The sequence below is a fragment of the Phoca vitulina genome, unplaced genomic scaffold (assembly GCF_004348235.1).
Source record: "Phoca vitulina isolate PV1807 unplaced genomic scaffold, GSC_HSeal_1.0 scaffold4, whole genome shotgun sequence".
Taxonomy (NCBI): domain Eukaryota; kingdom Metazoa; phylum Chordata; class Mammalia; order Carnivora; family Phocidae; genus Phoca; species Phoca vitulina.
The window spans coordinates 64,808,850-64,824,182 of NW_022589707.1; the positions used below are offsets into that span (position 1 = coordinate 64,808,850).

The window sequence follows — 15,333 nt, forward strand, 5'->3', positions numbered from 1 at the left end:
AAAGACACAGCCTTTTCAGAAGCAGCTGTCTTCTGCTTGTTTCTGTGAAGCATCTGTGACTAGAACAGGCGACATGCAAGAGATTGCCTTGTTTAGATGACGCCTCCTATCTGCAGAATAGCAGAGGTCAAGGAATAGCACAGGGAAAAAAGAAAAGCATCATCATGATAAGGTCTGTACTAGGGCCCAGGGAAGAATCAGAAGTGGGCTGAGTAGCCCACACGGCAGCGGAGCTAAACGAGGGAGCGCGTGTTCTTTCCAAGGGAAGCAGCCACCATTCAGTTATACACACGAGATTCTGGCAGGGACGTGCGAGTGCAGCATTGCCAGAGTTGCTGATTTAAAAAAAAAAGCCAAGAATCCAGACTTTGTGTAAAATCTCTCCATTTTAAAATGAGAACAACTCATCTGAAAAATGGCATGGGCCCAATAAAGCAAACCTGTGACTTAGCTACGGCCCAAGGTTAACCTTTTTCTAACGTCAACGAAGAATATATGAGTAGTTAAAATGATCTGCTTATAACTGAAATGGTTTACGACTGCATAAATAAAATACAATTTTGGCTAGGATCCAGTAGGTACCTGAAAATATGACTAACTGTATTTTCCTCAGGAGAATCTGTGATGAATGCCATTATGAACACAAGAGATTCATAAGACTCATAGGGGAAAAAAAGGAATCTGAAATATTTCATTGAAAAGATCTATTCAATGTCTATTCATTATTACTTTCCAGGCAAAGTAGGTCACCTTACCTGTGCTTTCTTGAGAATGCTGTGCTCATCAGTGCTTGCTATTTGATAGACTTTTGCCATAACTATTGTTTTTCCCAAAGGCCCGCATGCTTTCTCCAGCTTCTGGCTGCAATCTTACATTTGGGACGGTAAAAATAGAAGACACTGTGGACAGAATAAAGAGTTTCCATTTATATATTTATAGATTATTTATAATCTTTCCTTGTAAAACATGGAGACTGAGATGCAATTCCAGATATCCAGCCCGTAAAACATCATGGTATGTGTTGGTCTCTGAAATGTCAAGTGGTAACAGCCACACATTGACACAGATTTCTATACACATCTAACAGCACGGTCTGCCTTCCCTTCAGAACCACAGGGCGGTTGATATTCGTGCTCGTATTTCTCTGATCTAGAACAACGAACTTGGGTTGGAAACAACATATCTTACACTTCCTTCACGCCATTCTTTCATTTGTTCACCGGAGAAATATTTATGGAGCCTACACTGTTCTAGGTATTTTGGAATCCTGTAGCGTATAAACCAGAATGAAAAGAAATCCCTGTTCTTGTGGATTCCATTCGGGGGAGACAGATGATAAACAATCAAAAAATATATGAACTAGCAGTAAGTCTTATGAAGAAAAATAAAGCAGGGAAGAGAAACTGGAAATGCTGCGGTGGAAGGAGGTCAGTGAAGGCTTTCTTTTCTTCTTCTTCTTTTTTTTTTTTAAGTAGGCGCCACACCCAGCATGGAGCCCAGGGCGGGGCTTGAACTCACAACGCTGAGATCAAGATGGGAGCTGAAATCAAGAGTTGGACGCTTAACTGACTGAGCCAGCCAGACGCCCCTAGAGCTTTCTGGATAAGGGACATCTGAGCAGAGACCCAAGGAGGTGAGAGAGCAAGCCAGGCACAAATCTAGCAAGCACAAACGACAGGAAGAGGAAACAGCAAGGGCTGACACCAAGGAGCAAGATGAGAAGCAGGCACAACGGAAGACTACTGTAAAACGCAGGTGAGAGAAGACGGGGAGCACCGTGCGGCAGGGTGATAGCAGTGAAGAAGTGAGGAGTGGTGTGTCCTCGATCTATTTGGAAGGGAGCGCCAACAGGGTCTGTGGAAGAACTGGGGTTGAGTGTGACAAAAGAAGAGGCATAGAGGACAGCTTCCATCAGTGGGAAGAACGATGCTGCCATTTATTGACAAGGGGGAGAGGACAGATGGAGCAAGCCTGGGGGGAAAGATCAGTTCGGTTTTGGTGATATTAAGTTCAAGATGCCTACTAGAGGGCCAAATGCAGATGCCAAATAGCCAGTTGAATATGCAAGTCTGGAGTCAGGGAAGGTGGGACTGGAGACAGAAATTTAGAAGCTGTCAATGTATAAATGATACCTAAAATCATGAGACTGAATGAGATCACGGAGGCTCTGGGGAGCGTATGTAGATAGAAAGGCCTGAGGATTATGCGCTAGAGCACTCTAAAAGTGAGAGGGCTGGCAGATGAGGAGAAATCCACAAAGAAGTCTGAAGAGGAGAGTTTAGGGTAGCAATAGGAAAGCCGTGGGAGTGTTCTGTCCTGGAATCCAAGGGAAGGAAGCGTTACTAGGAAGTGATAGTGGACAGTTGTGTTGAATTCTGTTGATGGATCTAGATGAAGGCTGGGGAAAGACCAATGGACAGAGACTTTGAGAACAACAGTTCCAGAGCCTTGTGCATGAAAGCCTTGTTCAAAAGGACTCACGAGAGAATGGAAGTCTAGGAACTAGCTGAAAGCAGTAAATATATGTGAACTGGGTGTGTTTGTTTTATTTTTAAGAAGACGGTGTGAGGCTACATTAATGGCTATAATGTTGTTTTAAGATAATATACAGGATGTATATAGGAATGAGCAGGAAAACTCACAAACATCAGAGCTGGAAAGGTCCTTAGGGATCACTGTGTCTCTAATTGAGAAATCAGGAACCCACTGAGATCAAGGCACTTGCCCAAAGTTGCCTGGCTAGCTCCCAGTGGGGCTGAAGCTAGAATCCAGGTGGTCTGATTCCCAGTCCGGTGCTCCACACACTGTACCAATTTGTTGCCCTTCTTTTACTGCAGATCTGAGTTTTGTGAATTAGCAAATGAATGTAATAAAATCAAGGACTCTGTGCTATGAAGTGTATTTTGTTCATTTACTTTGACAAGGGTAGTTCAGCTTCAATAATTTATGTAACTTGATAGTATACACAGGAGAATGCCCTGTGGTGTATTTCGGAAAAGTAATGAATTTCTTCTAAATCAGCCCTCCATTTACTTCCCTGCAATTAAATTTCTGTGAAGAAGTGGGGCAAGGCTGTTGGGGTTTCAGGACAGAGGGAGAATGACAGGCTGCCACCAGAATTAGCCAGCTTTAACTACCAGATCCCCAGGTATCACTATTCTTGCTTGATGAATGTGTAACTCCCCCTTTGGTGGTACACTAACACATCACTTCTAAATTTTGGTATTACGTAAACTAGTGAGATTTTAAGGGGCGGTATATTAAAGAAAGATATTATATTGTTAAATGTTCTTCCAAAGCAAAGAAGAGTCTGACATAAGCATACAACTTCATTTTTATACCGATCCACGGAACAACCGCAGTGCTTTGTGTAACCGGGATTGTAACGACACCTGATACCCTTCTTCTCACAGAGTCGGATATATTAAAGTAGGCCAAGAAGGCTCAAGCCCACTTTTAATTTATTTTTGTTCCAATTTTCTCCTTTTAACCTGGTTTTGCTTTCTGCTTGCATACGTGTTTTCCTTTTGTGGATATTCTTTTTAAAACTCTATAAACTATCTTTAAGAATGTAAGCACTATGGACTGAATTGCATTCCTCCCAAATTCATATGTTGAAACCTTAAGCCCCAATGTGATGGTATGTGGAGACGGAGTCTTTGGGTAGTAATTCGAGTTGGAGGAGGTTGTGGGGGGGGGCACATGATAAGATTAGGGGCTTTATAAAGAGGAAGAGAGAGGGAGAGACTGTTCTCTCTGCCTGTGTGAGGATATAGCTAGGTGGCTTTCTGCAAGCCAGGGAGAGGCTTCACCAGGAACAAAATCTGCCAGTACCTCCATCTTGGACATCCTAGCCTCCAGAACTAAGAGAAATAAATGCTAGTTGTTTAAGCCCCCACAGGCTAAGGTATATTTTGTTATAGCAGCCTGAGCAGACTAATACAGTGAGGTTCCTGGATTTGATGAATCTAAACCAATACTTCGTTGCTTAAGACAATCCATTTTATTCATTCATTCATTCATTCATTCATTCATTTTTAAGACAATCCATTTATTGGTTCTGCAACACTTCTTCTCAGGTGGACCTCTTTCCAAATCTTTTTGTTAAAGGAAGCACATGAGGATATCACCCTCGCTGCTGCCATTTGCCAGGTGGTGAACTTTTATCAGACTCCATACTAACGGGAAATGTAATTTGAATAATTTCTAAATATAGTCTGCAGAATATTAACCTAGATAACAGAGTCCCCGGAAGAAGTCATTTCACCTAAAAGAACTAGTTCTCAAAGTATCCGAAGTCTAGGAATTTTGTTTTGTAAACATGTTTACAAGGACTAGCACGTTGTTCTAAATGGAAATGACTCCAGTATTTGATACCAGGATTGTCCTTTCTTGGGACTGGATTTATGCCTCATAATGATTATCTGTTAGACACAGAAATAGCATTTCTGTAACTCAAAATTGTTACCGGAGGCATTTAGCAGAATCTTGCTTTAAAAATATAATGATTTTTCATCTTTATTCTCCCCCCTTCAAAAGGTTTCACTGCTCCTGATGTTTAACGTTAATGCAAAGACGTGTTTCTGCCAATGAATATCGCCTTATGGTTATGCTTCTGCAAATAGCCTGCTGTGAGCTGATAAAGGGATTAATGCAGCCAAAATTCTTAATCTGTGAAATTACAAATTAAATTCTCATATTAAAAATACCACCCTGAGGTATTTTTTGTGGTTTTAATTCCCCTCTGGTGTTCTGCATACATTGTGCTTGTTAATGACGGGGACAAGGCTGTCTCCGGCGGCAGCCTGCTGCCGAGTGATAATGTGTAGGCATTTACTTCCTGATAGAAACTGGATTTAACCACTGGCTGATAAACTAAGTGGCAAGTGGGTAATAAGTCCATATTAACAGAAAAGTACTACCACAGAATTCAGAATTCGTAGACCATCAAAATCCTGGCTTAAACTCAATCATCGAGTCAGATGGGATTGAGATGTCACCAAGGAGGAGTGATATCAAGTTACAAGTTATACTAAATGGGAAAACAAACCATACGTTTGAATTTGATGAGCCATAAACTAATGAGCCCATTTGTATCTTTTTTTTCCCCCAGTATAGAAAGATGTGCCACTAATTCATTATTTTTCCACAGAAATTTCATCTTTAATTTAAAAAAAAAAAAAAATGGGAAGAGCTGTCATGATGGTCAATGGGTAGACTTTTAGAAAGAAAGGAGGGCAGAATATAGAATAAATATTGGTTAGGAATATGTAAAATGTTAAAGAAGATTTACTAAGCATAAGGGGGAGTAGTGAGTAGTGGCTTAATATATCTATAGACAGTTTAGGATAAAAAGAAATTCAAATTAAATGTAGGATATCAAAAAAGATTTAGGGTTGAAATATGCAAGAGGAGTTGTTACTTGGGACTCAGCTACAAAATAAAGGGGTCCTGTTGTCAAGGAGAATCTAATACTACAATGGGGGGAAAGCCTAAAGTCCAAGAGATTAAAGAAATAACTTTCTGTATGTCTACAGTAAATGTATACCCAAGGATTAATAAATATATTATAAATACCTATGCATGTAGGCAGTATATTAATTTTTAAGGTAGTTAGAAAAGAGTATGAGAAGGAATATTTCAAATTGGCATTTGGAAAGAACACATCACCATTGAACCAAAATGTTCTTACTGCAATAGTGTCTTGCAAAATTTCACAAGAATTCTGTTTCACACTTTGGAAGAAAGATGAGATCCTCCCAGCCATAAATCTCCCAAATATTTAAAATATAATTGAAAAAGGCTGTGTAAATACGAACGCTTTTGTAAAAACAAAACAAAAACCCACCCAGGAATGTGTTTTGTTTTAAAAGATCCAGAGAAGCGCTGTCTGTATGAATACCAAGAGCATTCGTAGTTGAAATGAATTACAAGTCTTCGGTTCTTACATGTCAATTCAGTGCATTAGCCAATTGCCAACTCTGCTCGTCAGCTCACTGCATAGCAGCCCTTTTTAACATTATTGTTACAACCAAGATGGTCTCTGAGAATCAAACAAAAATGAATCATTTCTTCTCTGTGTACTGCAGCCAGTTAAAAAGTACTGCATGCATAAAGCACTAAATATGTAAATCATATTTTCCTTTTCCTTTATGACTGCTCAGATCATTCTTCTGGACACAAACATAATCAAATACAAAGACATGCAGTTGCAGACTGCAGAGCAGAGATAGCAAAAAAGGAATCCATTTTCTTTTTCTGCCTGGTAAGCTAGCAATCGGATGGCAGGATTCCACTAAATATATACACACATGACTCCCTTTTCCTCATTCTCTCTCTCTCTCACTGGGTCTCCCCCCACCCCCGTCTACAGATGCACGCACATATATATGTGTACATGTAATGCACATACAACCATACATAATCTTACATATGCACATATAAAAACATATGACTCCTCCTACAAGTACGTTACACACAGGCGCTAAAATGATATGCCTGCTTTGATTGGATGTCTCAGATCTGTCATACTCACTATCGGTCAGTTCCCATAGCCGTGGGGGCAGGTCACTAAAATACTCATGGCTCAAGGCAGCCTGTGCTGATAGTCTGTTCTTTGGGGAACACTGTAGGAGCTTGGAGGCCAGATCCTCTGCATAATTCACATAGCTGAGCCTGAAAACACAAGCAAAAAAGAGAAATCAGACCAAACAAGAAAATCCACTGAATAAGACATAAAGCTCACCTAATTTTTCCGGACCTATTTATTCTTGGCCAAAACCGAGTTAAATTACCTGCTGAAAATAAACAGAAGCAGAATTCACTTTGGTTCTTGGGGCATCTGTTAATCTAAACTAGCTTTTATACTCTTGATATCCTCATCTCATTGATTGAAAATATTTCTACTCTAAGCAAAAGGTTGATACTTTCAGGATAGAACAAGGTCCCGAGGTAGAGAAAATTTCAGGAGATAATTCATCAAATAGTTACCAGAATTTGTTCATAGAATCTACCTATTGCATACACATCTGGATACATTTATAAGAAAATTAATACAAAATAACTAGGAGAATTAAAATAAAACTACTATTACGTTCTCTAGTTACTGAAGTTACTTTTCCTCTAAGAATTTACATTTTCTTACATTGAATATAAAATTATTGGCATAAGTACCCCGTCAAATATCAGCAATCATGCTATTAACATGCAGGTTAACAAAGGGAATGTGTATAACCCATATGGGGCTGAATTAATTCAAGATGACCATTGAAACAATAGATAGAAAATATGTGTCTCAAGATTACCAACAAAGCAGAGAAGTCAAATCTCCCATGGGGTACAACTTTCAAATGCAGACCAGACCACACAGTCCAGCCCAGCCTTACTTCTTGTAGAGTCTCTGTTTCATTGCTCAGCACAATTAAACCCAGATAACTAACATAAACATAATAGAAGTATTCCTGATAATGGCTGCCATTTATGGGTCGTCAAACACGTGTCAGGCACCTTCCTAGGCACTTTCCACACAATGCTCATATTTATTTAGTCTGACAAGGGAACTCTGTCTCCATCTAATAGCAGTGCAAGCTAAGCGGGAGTCGGGAGTCGGAGAAAGGTGTGGACTGCTCAATTAGCAGGTTTAATTGCTAAATTAAAGCAATTTTTTAGCATTTAAACCCATCTAGAATTACTTGACTCTAAAGTGGTTTGCATTTGTTATCCTCTCAGATAATTTCTAAAGGCAACCCATGGATTCCTGAGTTTCTGCAACAAGCGCAGTAAGAACACTGACTCAGAGAGAGCTAGAGAGTGTGAAGGCAAGTTGTATCTGCTGATGAGTATTTTTTCAAAGTCTTGAAGCTACTAAACACACAGCCAATGAATTTTCCTCAATAACCAACAATTCACCCGCTTCCCGTACTCAAGCAGCTCTTCAGCATTGATTTAAAATTGTTATGGCACAGGGGAGGACTGGGAATGAGGAAGAGGAAAGGAGGTAACGAATTTGGATAGAGGAAGAAACAGGGAAGGAGCAAAGAAAAATACTACTCTGAAGACCCCACCTATGAGGCCTCTCTAGGTCTTCATATGTGAAGGTCTCATAGATGGGTTCAGTATTTGGCTGTCGTAGTGGCTGTTTTTTTGTTTTTTTAAACTGATCGATCAGTGGATTGGTTTTAAATGTCTCTGCCAGGCAAAGACAAATTTGTGCATAGGAAAAGGAGGCATTCTCAAAATTCTCTATAGTTTTTTTTTTTTTTCCTTCTTTCCTTTAAGAGGGGCCAGGGCCATCCAAATTATTGCTGCCTCTTCCTAAGACTCCCATTATTATAAACTTTTCATTAACATCTTTTAAAATACCAAATGCAAAGTTCGAGATAGGTAGACTTCATGGTAAAAACTGCACTTCTATTGAATGTACAGTTTATATGTAATCATGGTGAACACGATCATTGGTATCAGTCTGACACAGCTTTGATGAAACAACACCAGCGCCAGACTGAGGCTACAGCTGAGTTATCGGCTTGATTCTGTACAAGAGCGATGAACCACCTATGTCCGCAGTCCCTCTGGCTCCAAGGAGCCACAAATCACACGCTGTATAGTTGCTGATCACATTCCGACTAAATATAAGGAATTAGCCAATATAAGACAACCTCATTTCTCCTCCCTCCACATGACTAATGTCAAACTTTAATGGTGATGAAATAATCAAATGCTTGTGATATTCAGGATATATATAAAAATATTTTCATTATTACACAATTTTAATTTAGAAAGTCTATTTCTTCACTTGCATTTCAAGAACCACTTTTATTCCAACTGTCCACATTTTCAACAGCAGGGTCTTTGTCATTACCAGAACCACTTTTTGAGTTCATCCGAGTTGTTTGAGATAGGACACTTCCAGGATATCTTATTTGGGCATTTTATCCCAAAGCGTAAGTGCATTTTATCAGAATGCTAGAATGATTGTGGTTGTTTTCAGTCTCTCATGGTGATGATCTATTTAAAAATCTTCCCTTGTAACTCGTTAATTTTTGTTTTATATATTCTAAAGCCGGGTAATTCAACGTGTAACAGTTTAGCACTTTTATCTTTTCCTGATAAATTTAGTCTTCAATCTCTCTGCAGCAACCTTCTTTATTTTCAATAAGGCTTTTGGGCTAAAAGTCATTTTTTCCCCTCATATTAATTTAATGACATCAGCTTTCTTTTGCTTGGTACTTGCCTCACATACCTTTGTCATCCTCTTACTTTTAATGTTTCATGTCCATAATTTTAAGGTCTCTTTCACAAATATTATATAGCTGGATTTAATAGTTACCCAAGGAGAAAATTTAGTCCACTTACATATTGTGACTACTGGTATGTTTGGATTTACTGCTAACATTTTAATACTGCATTCTATTTTGTCCTTCATCTTTTTTCTCTTTTCCTGCCTTCTTTTAAATTGAATTTTAAAATCGAACATTTCCATCTTCTGTTTTAGAAGTTATAAATTCTATTTCCATCTGTTTAATGATTACTCTTAACTTTTTCTTTCTTTCTTTTTTTCCATTTCAGTATTTATTTAAATGTTTAAATTCCTGCACTAAGTTTTTACAAGCTGATGGACATTTACAAATTATTTTTCCCAAAGAACTAGAATCATACATTCCAGAAATTATAAATATATGATTGAACACTGATACACAGTACCACCTTATCAATTATATGACAAATTATCAAGTATACAAATATTAAGTTACACAGATCAACAGGAAAACAAAATATTAGACACCTACTCAATTCATTAGCAGAAACTAACTTCTCTTTTTGCAATTAAGATCGGGAGAGAAGGAAAAAATTCACACTTCTATCAACAATGGTTGGCAAACAACTTCCAATAAAAATAGGAAAAAATTACAAATTTTCAGAAATTTTATGATTAAGAATTATTTGAGCTACAAGAACAAAGCATGTCTATCTTAAAAACAAATATTTACTAACAGGCACATTCAGTACATCCTACAGGACATTTTGCTAAAAGTACTTAATAGCTCACTCCCACATTTTTCCACCCTCTCTTTTAACTTGCACCCCAAAGTGCAAACATTCAATTAACTTTAAGATGTTTTTGTCTGGAAACGTTAAAGATATGTGCTTCTGTTACAATGTGGATTTTACATGAACTTTTCAACCAGAGGTTTGTGATTTTCACAATGGAGGTTTTCATAATAGCACAAAATGAGATTTATAGAAAGACATTAAAAAATCATTATCAGACTTGGCCAAAAGCCAACAAAATCAGTGGTTACACAAACCTGTTTTAAATGCGAGAGGTATAAACATAAAGTAGCAGGCAAATAGCCATACAGGTCCTACTATCAATGTTTGAAATGACTGAAGGGATAAACCATAGAAGATCTAGACTGTTTTTCACAGTTCCTGAATTTTAATTCTGTATGATATTAAAAACATACAAGTATTGTGGCTGGGTATTTCGGCACCCAATCTTTTTATATTTTTTATATATTGCTAAGATTCTGGCATGTGAATAGATTTGAAGAAGACTTATAACTCAATACTGAACGCTTCCTGGAAAGGTCAATTGATAAAAATGATAAGCACGTTTTAAATGCTGAACAGCAAGCATCTTTTGCTAAGTTTCCAAACAGCCTGATGATAATCCAAACACAGAGGCTGCAATTCTGCCAAGCTGGAGGCCTGATAGAACTGCTTATCAATACTCCTATGAAAGCTTCATTAGACTTCCCATTCGCCAAGCCTATGTGTTGGCTAATATGTATGATAAACCGGGTCCCGTCTTAAGCTCCATTTCTGAGACAATAGCATCAGGCAGCCCAGTTTTATTGACTGTAAGAGCAGTTTCTATGACTACTGGTAAAGATGAAGTGCAGCTGGATTTTAGGACAAGAGCTGCTTGCTTTTAAAAGCTCTACTCCAGGGACGCCTGGGTGGCTCAGTCGTTAAGCGTCTGCCTTCGGCTCAGGTCATGATCCCGGGGTGCTGGGATCGAGCCCCACATCAGGCTCCCTGCTCTGCAGGAAGCCTGCTTCTCCCTCTCTCACTCCCCCTGCTTGTGTTCCCTCTCTCGCTGTGTCTCTTTATTTGACAGAGAGAGAGAGCACAAGCAGAGGGAGCAGTCAAATAAATAAAATCTTAAGAAAAAAAAAAGCTCTACTCCACTTTTGTCTTCTAAACTTTCCTGCATCTTTATATCTCATCCCACCTTCAATTAATGTTAGGACAACAAGCATTAGAGCTCTCCCAAGACCTATAACATGATGACAGTGACAAAACAACTAGGTTCTTAAAGAAACTTCCTCTTTCCAAGACATAACGGGTCAACAGCCTGGCTGGATGGTAGCACATCACCATCAAATGGTCAGTCTGGAACCTAGACGCCTTCTTTCTCTGCAAGAGCAGTGTGGTAAGTTCCTTCACATATTCTTCCTATTGTGGTAATGCCACACTTTTTAAGTTATTTGGGGTCACACTGGATAGACTGTCCTGTGTACGACTTCACAAGAATTGGTCAGTTCATCTGAGCCATACTTAGTTAAAAAACACTCAATAGGATGATGAAAGAATTGAAAGAAAAATGAATACAGAATATAGAAGTGAGGTGAAGAAGCTGTAGTCTACTTCAATATACTACACTTGTAAGTCTCAATGCTTTGAGCGAGACGTTGGGAGTAACGGGAAATGAAATGAACGCCCCAGCAAGGAGAGGCAACTCTACTCCAGTAATGAGGCAAGAGAAAGGAAGCTCCCCCAGGTTTAGCCCATCTAGGTCAGAATGCTTGTAAAATGCTTTCCTGATTTTAATTCCATCCTCCTGTGTCTTAGTTAACCCCTCTTATGGAGCTGCTTGGTGGAATAGTAATGAATTTCTATAGCTCACCTGTCTGTATAGGGGTCATGCTGTGTTCCCCACAAAAGTCTCCACTGCCCTTCAGAAACGTAATAAATATGTGACCAAGAACACCACAGAACCTCTCAATCTACAACCAGGTGTGTCCTCAGTTGGTTTTGTTTAGGGTTTTGTTTGTTTGTTTTACCGTCAAGGATATCAGAAGAAACTTCCACACTTTATACCTTCACCCTCAGTTCTCCTAGTGGATGGCTCCTTAACTTTTTAACATTTCACTTTAACTGCTTAAAGTTTAAACTGTAGCTTTACCTTCCCGCTGAACAATACAAGAACATTAGAACACTTCTGATGACACTAGTCCCATCTCTCAGACAGTATTGTCTCATATTTTATTCCTATTTTCTGTGCTTTTTATTTATTTAATTTATTTATTTTTAGAGGAGGGAGGGGCAGCGGGAGAGGGAGAGAGGGAATCTTAAGCAGGCTCCATGCTCAGAGCAGAGCCTGACGTGGGGCTCGATCTCACAACCCTGAGATCATGACCTGAGCTGAAATCAAGAGTCGGACACTTAACCAACTGAGCCACCCTGGCGCCCCTATTTTCTGTACTTTTTAAAAACACACATATTAAATGCTGCTGTAATTATTATTATTTAGATTTACCCATGTTTACTATTTATTTCATCACCTTTCTTCTCATGTTTCAGATGTTCCTTCTCTCCTTAGTTTTTTTTGTATCTGAAATACAAACTTCAGAAGTTCTCTCCATGACAAAAGAACATAGTGGCAAATTCTCTCCATTTTGTTTTCATACAGGGTAACAGTTTGGCTGGGGATAGAATTGTAGGTTCAAAGCACTTTCCCTTAACTCTGGAGATACTATTTCACAGGCTTCTGTTGTTGCCGCTGTTAGCTCTTCTCTTTCTCCTTTTACAATTGTAATGTAAGGTGTTCTTTTTTTTTTTTTAATTTTTTAAATTTATTTATTTGACAGAGAGAGACACAGCGAGAGAGGGAACACAAGCAGGGGGAGTGGGAGAGGGAGAAGCAGGCCCCGCCGAGCAGGGAGCCTGATGCGGGGCTCGATCCCAGGACCCTGGGATCATGACCTGAGCCAAAGGCAGATGCCTACTGACTGAGCCACCCAGGGGCCCCAAGGTGTTCTTTTCATTTAACTTACTTGGTATTCAGTGTTTCCTGAATGTGAGGCTTCATGTCTTTCAACAATTTGGGGAAAAATCTCAGCCATTACTTTTCGAATACTGCCTATCCCCATTCTCTCTCTTCTCTCATTTTGTAACCACAACATAATGCCATCTTATTAAATTTTCCATGTCTTTACTCGTTCTTTCATCTTTTCCATCTGTTGCCCCCTGTGCTCCCCATTCTGAGTAATTACTTCAGAGCTATCTTCCAGTTCAACTAATTCTCTAATCAGCTGCATTAATATGCTTTTTTCCCCATTCATTTTGTTTTCGTAAGTTCTTTTTAAGTCTTTGACAAGTTTGTGTGTCCAATTTGGTTTCTTGTTCAAGTTTTAGATTTGATCTTTTCTTTCTTTACAACATTTTAAATATAGTTATGCTCTATGTCTCATAATTTCCAATATCTGAAATTCTGGGTGAGGGAGGAGGCCAATTTTGTTGTCGCTTTTGCGACTGACCCTCACTCACAGTGACTTTTTCTCAAATGTTTTACAATTCTGGATTGTGAGCTCATGCTTGGCTAATGTTAATGTGTGGGAATTCTGACTGGCCTGGGTTGAGAATATCTTTCCCCATAGGGATTTTCTTTTGCTTCTGTCAGGAGTCCTGGGGTTCTCTTAACAGCTAGGTGCTCTAAGTTCTTTCTGTTGGCTTCTGCAACCATGTGAGTGATGTAAATTTAAACCTAAAATTATAGAATTTTCAGGGGACTTTTTCAGCCCCATCCAGAGCCAAAGCCAACACAGTTGTCCTTGCCAGTCTCTTTTTGCTGGAAGCAGATTTTTTTTTTCAGCCAGCCCGTTACTGAGGTGAAGTGCTTTGAGTGTCTTGACTATGTGAGGAATCTTGATTCCTATGCGGTGCCTTTCTTAGGCCCAAAGCATTGTGTCCTGACCCCCAAGTGGCTCCATGTTCCTTTTTTAGCAACACTTCAGGGCAGTGGCAACTTTAGCACTTCCTTATCACTCTGGTTTCTTCATTCTTGGTCCCTGAGAGATTTCACTTACTGTCTTCTTCGTTCAGTTATGCACATGCATTGGAAAGGATGTGCTTGTTGTACCTTCTCCAGCATTTTAGGTCAAGATTTGTGGTAGTAGAAGAGACTCTTTCCTCCTAAAAGTGTATATTTATAATCTTCCTAATAAAATCAGATTTTATTTATTTGAGATAGAGAGAACAAGCAGGGAGAAGAGGGAGAAGCAGGCTCCCTGCCAAGCAGGGAGCCCAATGTGGGGCTCTATCCCAGGACCCTGGGATCATGACCCAAGCCAAAGATAGATGCTTAACAGACTGAGCCACCCTGGTGCCCCTAGGCTAAGGTTCTTTCACCACTCAACTTTACAGATGAGTCTCAAATGCATTATCTAAATGAAAGAAGCCAAAGGCTACACACTCAGTAATTCCATTTATATGACATTCTGGCAAAGACAAAATTATAGAAACGAAGGAGTGATCAGTGGTTGTCAGAAGCTGGGGGTGGGAGGGGTTAACAAAGGGCACAGAATTTTTTCAGATGGCTCTTGGTCCTGAAGGATGGACATCAGGTCATCTAGAGATGTGAGAAGGCAGGGTCAGGGAACTCATCAAGGAAATTCAGTGGAGGGAGCAGTGTAGAGAGATGGGGTGTTGCAGGTTTTTCACAAGGATCATTCACCCTTAGGGGTAGACAGCTGACTCTCTGAGTGGCTGACATTGGGACTTCCATGTCTGGGGTGGGGGTTCTGATGATTCAAGGGATGTTCCGGCAATGGGGAGATGGGACTGCCAGTGGTGAGGCCTTCCTACTGACCTCAGTGCTTGATCCCAGGCCACTGAGTAGGGACCTGCCTCCAGCTGTCAGACTGCGCCTACCAGCTCAGAGGGTGGACCCAGGGAGCTCTGTGTTCATGAAGGGTCGCATAAACCTGGCAGGGTATGTGGGACAGAGGACTTTCGTGTTCATTCCACATTCATTTTTTTAAAAAGTAAAAGATGTTTGTTGTTGTGGAAACTCTGAAAAACCTAAGGAATTTTAAAATGATAAATCTAGATGACAACAAAGAGAGGCAATCCCTACTGAATCCAGTGTGTGTGTGTGTGTGTGTGTGTGTGTGTGTGTAGAGAATCTTATAAGTAACTTTCAAACAAATGCTTTTACTATGGTTGAATGCTGCTATTCTAATCGTAGTATCTTTCATTTTCCTAGTCCTTATCCATACACCACACACACACACACACACACACACACACACACACACACACACACAC

The 15,333-nt window shown here is 39.6% G+C and overlaps 1 protein-coding gene across 4 annotated transcripts in view; it reads right to left on the reverse strand.

Annotated features, from left to right (window-relative positions):
* The window catches only part of CDK14 (cyclin dependent kinase 14), a 547,444-nt gene that overhangs the window by 80,004 nt on the left and 452,107 nt on the right, over positions 1 to 15,333 (reverse strand). For all 4 annotated transcript variants that reach the window (XM_032402204.1, XM_032402206.1, XM_032402205.1 and 1 more), the window contains 2 exons: positions 6,536 to 6,675; positions 756 to 899 (listed from right to left, as the gene is read on the reverse strand). In XM_032402204.1, coding sequence (XP_032258095.1) covers positions 784 to 899; positions 6,536 to 6,675 — 256 coding nt within the window. In that variant the 3' untranslated portion in view covers positions 756 to 783. The remainder of the gene's footprint in view (positions 1 to 755; positions 900 to 6,535; positions 6,676 to 15,333) is intronic.